We start from the raw sequence: 14,587 nt of genomic DNA on the forward strand, positions 1-14,587 counted from the left end.
GGCTGGGTCACACGGAAACCTGCAACCATGGATGCCTTCCCTCCCACATGGATCTCGGGTATCCCCGTGAGCTGACTTAGAGAGACCTGCACACCCCTGCCTGGGCCATGAGCATAGTGAGACCAGGTACCATCAGTGTCATGTTGTCAACAGACGGGGCCAGGTGTTGGAAGAGCAGGCGCTGGACTGTTAACTCCCAGCAGGGCCAGTGTCAGAGTCCCCCCCAGTCCTGGCTTGGAGAAGAGGGGTGCTGTCACACGAATGGCAGGGAAGTTACACTGAGCAAGGGCACCTTCTCTGGGTGGTGCCCCAGGGGCTGTCCCTGAGGGGAGTGGCTAGGGCCCAGGGAGCACAGCTCCAGGACCCCCCAAGGGCAGAATGGGCACCTTAGGGCTCTCCATTAAGTTCCTACTTCTTCTGAGCAAACGCAGGACTCCACCTCCCCGACCTTGAAGTTAGCGGTGGCCCTGGGACTGGCTTTGGACAACGGAATGCCAGCGGAACTGATCATTTACCATTTCCAGGTGGGTGCAGTGGGTGCCTGGCTCCCCATACCCCTCCCTCCTAGAAGGAGCATGGTTGCCGTGGAGACATAACCAGCCTGGGTCCCGCCCCCACCGCACCGCAGCCACCCGCTCAGGATATGAATTGAGAGTGAGACACAGTCTTCCGAAGTCTCAGCCTCTGAAGTCCTGGTGCTGTGTGTGCTACAGCCTGACCTTGCCTATGCCGACCCAGCACACCAGTGATCAGGGCGGCACGGGTTGGAAAGCTGCCTTTTCTAGACTCCTGTATGGATCCTTACCTAAGCTTGCATTTCCATATCAGTTTCTCACTGTGACACCAGAGTCGTGCCGCTATGTGACAAATAGTGGGAGACATCTCACATGTAAGGTCACGTTGCCCACAGATAGTGTGTCAACACATGGGTATGGCTGTGTTTCAGTAAAACTTTATTTACAAAAGCAAACAGCCACCCGCAGTTGGTATGTGGGCCATAGTTTGTTCACACCTGATGTAGAAGACCTCATCTTTGAGGTTAGTCGGGGGAGGGGGGGTTTGGGAAGAAAAATAACAAGCAGGCACGTGGTCTATCAGAGCTCAGCACATAAAATAAAGCTACCACAATCTGTTGTTTGGAATCGCATTACAATGATAAATTAATTTAGGGGAACTTTGACTTCTACTTGGGGAGAATATTTACATTTATTTATGATTTTGAGCCTTCTTATTCAGGAATATATTGTTTCTCAACAGCCACTTGGATCTTTTAAAATGTATTGTTTTAAGAATGTTTTCTGGCCGGCGCCGCGGCTCAATAGGCTAATCCTCTACCTAGCGGCGCTGGCACACCGGGTTCTAGTCCTCATCGGGGCGCCGGATTCTGTCCCGGTTGCCCCTCTTCCAGGGGCCAGCTCTCTGCTATGGCCCGGGAGTGTAGTGGAGGATGGCCCAAGTGCTTGGACTCTGCACCCCATGGGAGACCAGGAGAAGCACCTGGCTCCTGCCTTCGGATTAGCGCGATGCGCCGGCCGCAGTGCGCCAGCCGCGACGGCCATTGGAGGGTGAACCAACGGCAAAAAGACCTTTCTCTGTCTCTCTCTCTCTCTCTACTCTGCCTGTTAAAAAAAAAAAAAATGTTTTCTATAATGTGCTTTCTCTACTTCTTTTAAAAATTTATTCAAGAGTCAGAGAGAAAGAGACAGAGTTCCCATCTACTGGTTCACTCTCCAACTGCCCAGGACTGGGCCAGGCTGAAGCCAGGAGATAGGAACTCCATCCAGGTCCCCCGTGGTACAAGAACATGTGTGACCTGAGCCATCAAGCAGGAAACGAACTGGAGCCAGCGCTGGAACCCAGACACTATCGTATGAGATGTGGTGTCTCAACCAGCAGGCCACTGCCCATCCTTTTTCTTCTTAATTTTTTTCTTTATTTCAAAGGCAGAGAGAGAGAATCTACCCAGTGGTTTACTCCCCAAATGGTAGCAATAGCTGGGCCAGGCCAAAGCCAGGAGCCTGGAACTCCATCCAGGTCTCCCACGTGAGCGCAAAGGCCCAAGCACTTGGGCCATCTTCCATTGCTTTCCTGGGTGCATTAGCAGGAAACTGGATCAGAAGTGGAGCAGCCTGGACTGGAACCAGCGTCCACACAGGATGCTGGTGTCACAAGTGGCAGCTTAACCAGATGCGCCACAACGCCAGCCCCCTTATATGTACTGTTTGTGTAACCACACCAAATACACCTTTCTCTCCCTCTCCGTATTCTGATGCAGAAAACTAACAACTGAGCCTGTGACTAGAGTGCCCACTCAAACATAAATCACACTTGCTTCCGAGTTCCAGAATCGCTCTGAGAAGGTCAGCAGTAGCTGCAGAGTGATCTGGCCTCCCTGTCAGCATGACCCAAGGCTTAAATTTATTGCAACAAAATGCAAAGTGGTGCAAGTAACTAAGACACAGCAGGCTGGGACTGAGGACTGAGGGGGCTTCATCCGTATTAACGAAACAAAGGAATCTCAGCACAGTACTCTGCCTCTTTCAGATCTCAAATAACAATGACTTCGTTATGCAGAATATCTGATACCCCCTCCTTCAGCAAGTTTCTCAAGGAACCACATTCTCTTCCTGTTTTCAAACCCTCGACCAGCAGCCTCATCTCCCTTTCCTGCTCCTTGACCGCCCTAGACTGCCCTCACGTACAGGATCAAGTCTTGAGGCCCCTGGCCTGCGGGGGTCCTCAGCTATTAGTAGATGAAACTTTCTCTTGGGGCCAGCGCTGCAGCAGAGCAGGTTAAAGCCACAGCCAGCTGCACCAGCATCCCTTATGGGTGCAGATTCGTGTCCTGACTGCTCCACTTCTGATCCAGCTTCCTGCTAATGCACCTGGGAAAGCAAAGGAGGATGGCTCAGATGCTTGGGTCCCTGCGACCCTTGTGGGAGACCCAGATGGAGCCTCCAGCTGCCAGCTTCAGCCTGGCCCAGCCCAGGCCATTGAGGCTGTCTGGGGAGTGAACCAGTAGATGTCTCTCCCTCTCTCTTTCAAATAAATAAATAAACCTCTTAAAAAAATGTTTCTTTAATCCTCAAAATTCATTCTTGTTATTGTATTTTTGTTTTTAATTTATAATTTAATTTATTCATTTTTAGATTTTAGTTTCATTTATTTGAAAGGCAGAGTTACAAAGAGGAGAAGCAGAGAAAGGGAGGTGTCTTCCATCCACTGGTTCACTCCCCAAATGGCTGCAATGACAGGAGGTAGGCCTATCCAAAGCCAGGAACCAGGAACTTCTTTCAGGTCTCCCATGTGTATTCAGGGGCCCAAGGACTTGGGCCATCTTCTACTGCCTTCCCAGGCCACAGCAGAGAGCTGGATGGGAAGTGGAGCAGCCAGGACTTGAACCAGCGCCCACATGGGATGCCAGCACTGCAGGTGGTGGCTTTACTGGCTAGACCACAGTGCCAGCCCCCCATTCTCGTTATTCTAATTCAGCACCACTGACAAGGACCAGATTTCTGGTAACACGCGTACACTGTTGATAAGGTGCAGTGCATTGTCTCAATGCAGAGAAACACATAAATCAATCACATCAGGCAATCAGCCTGTTTTTACAGCTCTTGTGTTTGGCGCCTACCGGCTCTGCTACCAGTTCTCTATGCAGAATACAATACTTGACTGTGACCTGGAGTCACCCCAGTGCCCTGCAGAACACCAGAACCTGCAGTCTTCACCCGACTGTGTCCTGGTTCCCTTAGCCAAGCTTCCCCCACCCCTACCCGGCACTTTCCAGCCTCTAGTTATCACTGTTAGGTTCAGGTTAATCATTAAAGAAAACTGCACATACGAAAGGAGACAGGTGGCCTTCATCTCCCATGCTTGCCTTAGCTAACGTAATCTCAAGTTCCATTCGTTCTACTGCAAATGTCAGGATTTCATTGTTTTTAACGGCTGAATACCATTCCACTGTGTCCATCCATCCAGGTATGTACACCTAGGTTGATTCTCAGTCCTGGCTATGGTGAACTATCACTTAGATCTCAAGAAACAGTTTAGCAATGGGGAACTCAAGGCCAATTTTAATTTTCTTCTAAGATGTTATTTTTATTTCAAAGACAGAGTGACAAAGAGGCAGGGAGACAGAGAGAGAGATGGATCCACTCTCTGGTTCACTGAAATACCCTCAACAACCAAGGCTAGAACAGGCTAAAACCAGGAGCCAGGAACTCCATCTGGGTCTCCCACATGGGTGGCAGGACCCCAAGTACTTGGGTCAAGGCCAATTTTTAGATGAAAATCTAAAACCAGAGACACAAGCAGAATGTCAGAGGCCGCTGAAACAACACATGCCTTGAGAAATGTGCCAATGGCCTCCATGTGGACTCTGGTTCAGCCCTGTGTGGGGCAAGAGATGGCAGCAGGACCCACCCATGTTTATAGGAAGTGCTTTCCACATTAGGCGGCAATGCCAAAGGACTCCAACCCCAGGGGAGCATGGGTAGACTAAACCACTCCCCCCAGCCAACCCCAGGGAAGAATGCATGGACTAAACCACTCCTCCCGCCCCGAGGAGACTATAACAGGCTACTCCAGGCCTCAGCAGAGTGAGAGGCCAAGGAAGACAACCCCGAGGACCAGCTTCACCCAGGTCCATAGAGCCTGGCTTGGCTCTGACTACGGTGTCCCGAGGGACCTGGAGAAACCTCCCTGATGCTTGGCATTGGGAAATCCCACTAGTCACTGCTCAGGGAAGATGAACAGAAGTCGTCAAGGTGACCAGCGTGCACCACAGGAAACCTGCAGAACTGGACCCGGGCAGGCTTCCGGCTCTGGTGACATCCGACACAGCTTTCACGACCACCCAGCTCCCATCTTAAAGACACCCTTTGGAGCCTTGTGTGAGGCGGCACCAATCTGCACCCCTTTTCCTTACAATACCACGTCTCACAGCAGAGTGCCTGAGTTTGAGTCCTGCTCTGCTTCCAATTCCAGCTTCGTGCTTATGCACACCCTGGGAGGAAGCAGGTGATGGTGCAAGTAGTTGGGTCCCTGCCCACACACACACACACACACACACACACACACACACGAGACCAGAACTAAATTCCTGGCTGCTGGCTTCAGCCTGGTCCACTCCCGGTCATAGCTGCCATTTGGGGAGTGAACCAGCAGATCAAAGATCTCTGTCTTTCCCTCTCTCTCTGATGCTCTTTCAAATAAATAACTTTTTAAGAAAAAGAATGAGTGAAATAGAGCTGTCAGACAACAGAACCAGAGTGTGTCTAGAAGCGACTCTGAAAGTTAACACTAAGGCGATCCAACATGGAAGGTCTGGAACGTGAGATCAGGGGAGCAGAGAGCCAGCAGGGAGCAGGAGGTCGGGCACAGACAAACCCAGGACAGCGACAGCAGCCACAGTGCCTAGGGAAGTTCTAATTAAGCTTAAGATGCGAGGGCATTTCAAAAAGATCACAAAAAAGTGAAATTAAAAGTTTATGTTGGGGCCGGCGCTGTGGCATAGCGGGTAAAGCCATTGTCTGCAGTGCTGGCATCCCATATGGGCACCGGTTCAAGTCCTGGCTGCTCCACTTCTGATCCAACTCTCTGCTATGGCCTGGGAAAACAGAAGATGATGACCCAAGCCCTTGGGCCCCTGCACCTGCGTGGGAGACCCTGAGGAAGCTCCTGGCCCCGGATCGGCGCAGCTCCAGCCGTTGCGGCCAATTGGGAGTGAACCAGAGGATGGAAGACCTCTCTCTCTCTCTCTCTCTTTCACTGCCTCGCTGCCTCTCCTTCTCTGTGTAACTCTGACTTTCAAGTAAAATAAATAAATCTTTTTTTAAAAAAAAAAAGCTTATGTTGGCACAAAAATATCCAAAATCCAAGCATATTTGTTTCATAAAACACATTTTCCCATTAGTTTTTGAGAACTCATATAGGGAATGAGGGGTCAAGAGGGGCATAAGTGAAGAGAAGCCCCTCCATTACCCAGAAAGAAGGCAAAACATTTATTAACTTCAAGCTCTGGTCAGTTACCCATGAGTGTTGCAATGTGTGGAGGAAGAGGGTGCACAAAATAGTGGGAAAATATGGAAAAAAATTTTTGAATTGTTTAAAAGAGGGAAGGAAGGAGAGAAAAATAAGACAAAGACAAGATAGCACAAAACAGGTGGTAGATTTAAATCCAGATAAATCGGAAATTAGATTAAACTAGCACGGGCAGTTAGATTTAAAGGACAACACAGATGCCATGACTGGCTTTGAACAGCAGCACCCCCAAGCCACTAGCCCCTCCCCCGAGGCAAACAGGAAGTGACCTTCTCCTGCTGATGTAAGCTGCCCATTGTGACCGGCCCTGACATCACACAGCGTGTCTCTGCCAGTCCAGGCCGGGGGTGGGTGCCTATCTCCTTCACCTCCCTGTGCAGCTGAGATGGTGTTCTGGCCCTTACACCTGCTCCATAGAGTTCTTCCGTGTCAAGTGCCATTGGCTAGCTCTGGTCTCTGCCTAGCTGCTTCCAACAACCCCCGGTGCCTCTCCTAACCTGCCACTCGTGGTCCAGAGCGTTGCCTACAAAGTTCCAAGGGCCAACAGCGGCAGAGGACGACTCCATCCTTCTCACAGGAGGACTCTTCCTCGGGGGACACTTCTCTTAGACTCTGGGCAGTGAAGACACTGTGCTTTGAGAACAATTCCTCATGGAGCCAGAAGCCTTAGAAATTTGCCCTTACGATCCGCACCACCGGATTCCCCTCAGCAGATTCCAGTACCACCTGGCATCATGCAGGAGAAAGAACCCCAAAAAAGCCAAAAAGATGGCCAGCTGCAAATACAACGCCTGCCACGTGGTCCCCATCAGAAAGCTGGAGGAGCACGAGGCTTCCTGCATCAACAGAAGCTCCCTGGAGGAAGACGACAGCTTGAGCCCTCTGAAAGGTGGTCTCCCAGGCCCACAGCAGGAAGACGACCCCCTGCAGGTCTCCCCCTGGCTTTCCAACTCTGACATCTGGAATGTCGACGGCGCTAACTGCCACCCGATGTTTGTCCTGAAGACTTTTGTCCCACAAAAGCTGGTTTGTGAAAGTGACGCGAGAGAGTCAGAGAAAGAGACCAACCCCCAGAAGATCCTCAGACCAGGACAGTAAGGTGCCCGGGAAGGAAGAATCACGCACCTGCCACATGCATGAGCGATGATATGCAACTCATTGGAATAAAGGGCATGCAAAGTGCTCCACCCTGGAGATCTTTTCTTTGGTCATCTAGCATATTGGTAAAGAGCCAAAGGCTTCAAAATATTCTGCAGGCAGAGGTGGGGTGAAATGGGCCCTGGGAGAGCAGGGGCAGGATGGAAGGTGACGCCCCCTCCTTGGGGGCAGTCCCGTGACAGCTGTGAAGTGATCCATGCACCTAGTGTTGGACTGGGTGAGTCCACTCCTAGGATTTTGTCTTGTAAATACGACGGGGCTTCACAAAGTTCAGGGAAAATGTGTATTAGGGAAAAACTATGCCTGGATTTCAAAAACCTTTTGCTCCAAAACAAGCTTATCTTTTAATTCCATTTTCCATGAGCTTTCGGGAGCACCGTCACACCTCCACACACGCGGAAGGCGAGCAGGTACGGGGGACTCACTGCAACGCTGTCAGCGGATCAGAAAAGCTCAGTCAGGAGGGTCCGGGGTGGCCACACCATGACATCGGGCACGACCCGCTGTCCGCACGGCCCTGGCAAGGCTAAGGCCTACTGCCTAACTCGGAGGTCAGCACACATTTTCGGTAAAGGGCCAGAGAGCAAACATTTTAGGGTTTGCCACCCACGTGGTATCGGTGGCAACTACTGGGCCCCGCCATAGCAGCCACAGGTAGCAGGCAAACCAATGAAGGCAGGGCTGGGTGTGGCTTAAGATAGCAGCCATGTCTGGAGCAGTCTGCCCGCTCAGCCACTGTTTCTGTGGAGCTGTGGGCAACACTTGTGCTTGCCTGGGCTTTTTCTCCAAGCACACATCAGAAGAGGAGTCTAAAACGTTTGCCATGGGCTCCCCTTACAGAGGGCTCCCCTTACCTCCTCACCAGGAACTGACAGCGGCCATCCCCAGGAAGACAGTGAGTTCACAGCAGGACTGGGCAAAGAGACCCCTCCTGTCTGTACATCCTCTAGCACCTTTGGTGTGTGAATACATGGGAAAGGGTTATCTGGCAGAAAACTAAAATACATTATTTATTTATGTACGTGTTTAAATACACAGAAAGAGACATCTCCCAATCCTCTGGTTCACTCCCAAATCCCATAACAGCCAAGGCTGAGCCGGGCCAAAGCAGGAGCTGGGAACTCAGTCCATGTCCCCAGCAAGGGTGGCAGGGACCCAACCACTTGAACTCTCACTGCTGCCACCCAGCGTCTGCACTGGCAGGAACCCAGGGACTCTAACGTCACTGGGCCAAATGCTCACCCCTCAAATACGTATTTTTAAAAAATGGAAGGTAGGAGCTGGCTGGCGCTGTGACGTAGCAGGTTAAGCCACTGCCTACAGTGCTGGCATCCCATATGAGCGCTGGTTCAAGTCCCAGCTGCTCCACTTCCAATCCTGCTCTCTGCTGTGGCCTGGGAAAGCAACAGAAGATGGCCCAAGTGCTTGGGCCCCTGCACCCAGGTGGGAGACCCAGAAGAAGCTTCTGGCTCCTGGCTTCTTCGGATTGGTGCAGCTCCAATCGATGTGGCCATCTGAGGAGTGAACCAGCAGATGGAAGACCCCTCCCTCTCTCTCTCTCCCTCTCTCTCTCTGTTTGCCTCTCTGTAACTCTGCCTTTCAAATAAATAAATCTTAAAAAAAAAAAAAAAAGAAGAAGAAGAAGGTAGAAGCCTGAAGTGTGACGGAGTCTTTTCATAAGGAAATCCTAGCCACTATGTCCCTAAGTCGTGGTAACCCACTGCCTTTGATCCCTTGCCCTGTTTCCTCAAAGCATTAAAAGACTTCTTGGGGAAGGAAATTCTTATGAAGGAGTTCTGAGTGTTGGCCTTAGAAACCAGATGACTAATAAATAAACTAGAGAATTGTCACAGAGGCAAAACAAAGGGACGTGGAGGGCATGCTTGTGTGCCTACAACCTACGGGGCCAACAGGAGCAGGACAAGAGAAGTCTGGCTTGAGACGTGAATGAACCAACCAGGTCAGGATGTAACCACCGTCACAGCCAGGTGACGGGCAAATTTACTCTTTTATACAAATCTGCCATCTTGCCGTTCTCTCTGTACATATAGTAAAGGCAATATGGAATTCTGGGAATGGAGAAGACATTCACGGAAGTGGTGAAATCCATACAAATGTTGAGGTGGAGTTAATATTGTACCAATCTGAATCTCAGCTTTGATAAAGGTGCTGTAGTTTTTAAAGATGTTAACATTGTGGGAGACTAGAGGAAGGGCATCTGGGAACGCCTCACTCTATCATTGCAAAACTTCTGAAGTGATTTCAGAATGAGAAATGTGACGCAGAGTGAAAGGCATCATGATGGAGACAAGAATGGACTCTGGACCGTCCTGTGCGGGGCGGAATCCCCACCTGACCACCTGTCGGCTCCCAGACGTCTCTGCCGGTTTCTTCACCCACAAGCAGGGGTGACACATCCACAAACACACGTAGGACTCCTAGGGAAACCTCAGCCAAAGCTCCCTGCTGCTGTGACAGCGGTCTTACTCAGCAAGAACACGTAAAGGAGTAAGAGATAATGACAAGCAAGCAAGTTTAGAAAACAGGTAAATAACCAATGAGATAATCAATTTTGCATTTAAAATAATAAAAGGTTGGAGAAGGCTTTGCTCAGAATAGAACACTGAGCAAATATGTCTACTAAAACACTATAGTCTCTAAAATAAAGTGTTTTACGTTTTCCAAACCAGGCAAGAAGAGAAAAGAGACCAGGAGATGACAGAAAACTTTATAAATTCAACCAAAAAATAATAAAAACAGAATTAAATAGTATAAGTCAATCCAAAATACATCCACAATTCATATTAATGTAAAAATATTTCACTTGGGATCGTTTAAACTTCTACCTGCAGCACCAGCATCCCATATGGGCGCCATTTTGAGTCCTGACTGCTCTACTTCCAATTCAGCTCCTTGCTGATGGCCTGGGAAAGCAGTAGAAGATGACCCCAGTACTTGGGCCCCTGCACCTGCGTGGGAGAACCAGAAGAAGCTCCTGGCTCCTGGCTTTGGATCAGTGCAGCTCCGGCCGTTGCAACCATTCAGGAGTGAACCAGTGGATGGAAGACCTCTCTCTGTTTCTCCCTTTCTCTGTAACCCTGCCTCTCAAACAAATAAAACCTTAAAAAGAAAAAAAAAAGCTAAAGAAAAATTTTTAAAAAAGTATCTTATGTCCCTAAATAAAATACACATTCATTCCAACTATAGAAGCAGAGATAGTAAACAGCTAACATGAGTGCCATGTAACAGACATAACTAATCAACCTGACACTCTTTCTGAGCTGGGACAACACCTTCAGAATCCTTGGCACAATGCTACACCTGCCAGTACACCCTGATGGAAGTCAGCTGTGTCTTACAGCGCCCACTGTGGGCAAGGCTTCCTGTTCACACTCACAGAGCGCCTCCAGGTGTTGTTTCCAGAACAGGACATAAAACTCCTGTCTGGAGAGCCGGGGACGTGTATGCTACACTCCTGGGACATCAGCGGCTGTTCTCTCCCCTTCCTTCTTTCTGGCCTGTGTGCAGGAAAACGATCATAAAAAATCCCAGCAGTAACGGTGACCACAGCAAGCAAGTGCTGAGGTCCCCCCCGGAGCTGGGGGACCACAAGGGGAGCTGGCCCAGGCTGGGGGAGCGGCAGCGGGCGAGGCGTCCCAGTGCATGCTGAGAGGGAGCCGGGAAGGGGAGGAAGGCAGGGGAGAAGGTGCGGAATCTGTGCTTTCATCAAAGAATGGTGCAGGAGGGCTGGAGCCGCAGCCCGGCCACGCCGCTGATGGGCCAACGTTCTACGTCCCGCACACAGGCACGAGAAGTGAGCCTCAGCAGCTGGCCTGTGTCCCCCATCAGAGTGCCTGGATTTGATCCCAGCTCCCGCTCCCAAGTCCAGTTTCCTGCTAATGCAGACCCTGGGAGGCAGCAGGGATGGCTTACGTAAGTGGGCTCCCGACACCCACATGGGAGACCAGCCTTTGGGGCTATCTGGAGAGACCAGCAGATGGGATCTCTCTGTCTCTGCTTCTCAAGTAGTTTTTTTTTTTTTAACTCAAAAAGGTAAAATCATAAAAGAAACAAAGACTCAGAAGCTAAGTAGCTTGCCACCATCACAGAGCTGTTAAGGAGCAAGTGGCCGCACCGCTCAGGTTGAACGCATCCCCAGAAGTCTGCTTCCAGATCTGTACAGCCCAGAAATGCACACACGAGTTCACCCACGTAGGAGGCTGACACGTTCACATTGGCAGACCACAGTCCACACGTCCTTAGCATGGGCAAATCAGGGAAGTCACACTATGCGATCCTAGGCAATGCTGAGAAAAGATTCTAAATGCTCTCACCACACATACACACAAATGATTCGCATGAGGTGACAGATGTGAGCTCATTTAAATTATTCTACCATGCATGCATAAAGCATCACTTCATGGCCCATAAATATAGAAAACGGTTATTCGTCAGTTAAAATCAAGTGGACAGTTGTGCAAATGACCAACTAGCACTACTCAGACCACTCCAGGTGAAGCTCACGTAAAGTGAAGTCTGCTTACACCCGCACCCATGGGGTCTGAAGTCAGGGTGCGGTGCCCGCGGCAGGTGCTGGATTCAGGCCATGGTGTGCCCTGGAAATTCCTCCAGCTGCATGCACAGGACGCTGTCTGCACGCTGCACGCCCACAGCGAGTTCACACAAGTAAACCTCGATCTCACGCTTTCCACCTGCCCCACACACCTTCCCTGGCTGGTAACCAGGGCACAATGACACGGAACAGGGCACAATAAAGCGTTGGCCTCCAAGCCCAGGACAGGGATCCAGTGCTGACCTGAAGCACTCCACTGAAAATGGATGCTCCCTCTCCTCTGCAGGACCTCCCATGCAGAAGGAAGGGCTGGGACAGTTTCTTGCAGGACATAATAAAAGCCCCCTGTTTGGTCTCAGTGTTCTCACCCACCCCTTCCACAGCTCTGAAAGCTGCAGGAGCCTCCCCCACTCCATTGCGGAGGGCCCAGGGCTCCTTGGTGATATCAACCAGGCAAAGCTGGAGCTTTACCCAGAGCTGCAGAGAGCCCAGGAGGGTGCACTGGAACCCACAGGCGCCCCGAGCCTGGGGAACCATCGAGTCACAGCATGGTCACCAGGGCCGTGGGCCCCAGGTCCCTCCCCTACCACTGCAGCAGTTGTGGGAGCCTCAGGTCTCACCAACGTGGACCTCAGGAAGCAGCAGTGATGGCTGACGGCCGGGTCCCTGCCACCAACATGGAGACCTGGGTTGAACTCCTGGCTCCCAGCTCCAGCCCAGCCCAAGCCGAGCTATTCCAGGCATTTGGAGAGCAGCCGGCGAACAGGAGCAGTCTCTCAAATAAATAAAGTCACAGCTTGGGGGATGGGCGTGTGTGCAGATGTCTGTATCCCTCCCACGAGAGCCTGCTTCAAATCCCAGCCGCCTGCTAACGTGCACCCGGCAGGCAGCAGGGGAAAGCTCAGGTACTTGGGCCCCTGCCAGTCACACGGGCGATCCAGACAGGGCTCCTGGCATCAGCCTGACCCAGCTGTTATGAGCATTGAGGAGTGAACCAGTGGATGGGAGCCCCCATTGTTCTGCCTTTCAAATAAACAGGATATGAAATCTCCCCCACCCCTCTGGCCCTAGCTGCCCTCAACTTCTCTCTCAGCCCTGTCACTTCATGGCGAGACGAGATATTTATTGGGCACCTACTGTGTACCGAGCCTTACCGGGCAGGGGCGGGGACTATTGTGGGGGGAGCATCCTCTTAAGTCTCCTTTCTGAGGGGCTCTTGGGACCCAGGCTCTGTGCTGGCACTGGTCAGCCGGTCTGCGTCAGAGAGAAGCCGGGTTCGGAGCGCACCGACACTCACCTGGCCAAAGGTGGGGACACACAGCTCATCTCCGAGAGCTTCAGTCACGCCATGGCCAACTCGACGCCTCGGGAGTGGAGACAGCGGGGCTGCGGAACCGACTCTGAGAACGGCCGGTTCAGCCTCTAGACCATTGCTGGCCCATTCCTGACCCGTCCGCGGTCTCCTCACAAACCAGCTTCCCACGCGCCTCCGCCACTTCTATCGCTTTTGTTATTACAAGGAGGGGGCTCTCCCCCAGGAGCTGGCTGCGGAGCCACAGCGCCCCCTCTCCCGTCTGTGGGAAGGCGGGAAAACTGCCTGAGGCGGCCGGCGCCCGGCGGATTAAAGGCCCCGCCTGCAGCACGCCTGCAGCACCGGCATCCCGAATGGGCACCGGCTCAAGCCCCAGCTGCACCACTCCCCATGCAGCTCCCGGCTATGGCCTGGGAAAGCAGCGAAGACGGCCCAAGTGCTTGGGCCCCTGCACCCAGGTGGGAGACCCGGAAGAAGCTCCTGGCTTCCGATTGGCCAGCTCTGGCCGTGGCAGCCATTTGGGGAGTGAACCAGCAGATGGAAGGCCTCTGCCTCTCTCTGCTTTTCAAATAAAATACACCTGGGGGAGGAAGGGAGGAGAAACTGCCTGATGAGGTTGCCGAAGAAGGGGCAAAGGCTTCAAAGACTTGCTAAGCCCTGTTCCCAGCTGCTGCAAGCACACTAACGGCCACCAGGTGGCAACAGAGGGCACCAACCTGGCAAAGCTTTTATCAGTCCAGCATATAGCTTTTTGTGACAATACCAAAAATCTAATTGAAACACGATATAAACAACTGAAAATAAAAACAGAACACTCAGGACTCCTCAGTCTCACTTTTGAATTCCAAAGCAACTAACAGCAGGGCTCCCAAGAATCTGTACACCCAGGTTCACGGCAGTATCATGGTGGAAGCCACCGACACTGGACAGGAAAGGCGTGCTACATACATGCAATGGACTATTACTCGGTCTCACAGAGAAAGGCCTGGCACGGACCAGCACAAACGTTTGGCAGAACAGTTAAGGTGCCACCTGGGGGGCCAGCGCTGTGGCGCCGTGGGCTAAGCCTCTGCCTATGGTGCCAGCATTCCATATGGGCACCGGTTCTAGTCCCGACTGCTCCTCTTCCAATCCAGCTCTCTGCTACGGCCTGGAAAAGCAGTAGATGACTCGTGCTTGGGCCCCTGCACCCACGTGGGAGACTCAGAAGTTCCTGGCTCCTGGCTTCAGATTAGCCCAGCTCCACCTGTTGCAGCCACCTGGGGAGTGAATCATCGGATGGAAGACTTTTCTGTCTCCCTGTGTCTGTAACTCTACTTCTCAAATCAATCAATCAAATCTTTAAAAAAAAAAAATGCCACTTGGAATACCCAGACACTTATTAGAGTGCCTGGCTCTGCTCCTCCCCCACCATCCTGCTAAAACGCACCATGGGAAGCAGCTGATGGCTCAACCATTTGGGTCCATGCTGCATGTGACAGCCCTGGACTGAGTGCTAA

At 51.7% G+C, this 14,587-nt stretch overlaps 1 protein-coding gene across 1 annotated transcript; it reads left to right on the forward strand.

Moving 5' to 3' along the window:
- The first annotated feature begins 827 nt into the window (after nt 1–827).
- On the forward strand, nt 828–7,262 carry GTSF1L (gametocyte specific factor 1 like). The gene has a single exon (XM_089307091.1). It carries the CDS (start codon nt 6,697–6,699, stop codon nt 7,141–7,143), a length of 447 nt encoding a protein of 148 aa, XP_089163217.1. The 5' UTR covers nt 828–6,696; the 3' UTR covers nt 7,144–7,262.
- The last annotated feature ends 7,325 nt before the right edge of the window (nt 7,263–14,587 follow it).

Source organism: Oryctolagus cuniculus, chromosome 11, assembly GCF_051225735.1.
Source record: "Oryctolagus cuniculus isolate XC-2025 breed Fujian yellow rabbit chromosome 11, ASM5122573v1, whole genome shotgun sequence".
Classification (NCBI taxonomy): Eukaryota; Metazoa; Chordata; class Mammalia; order Lagomorpha; family Leporidae; genus Oryctolagus; species Oryctolagus cuniculus.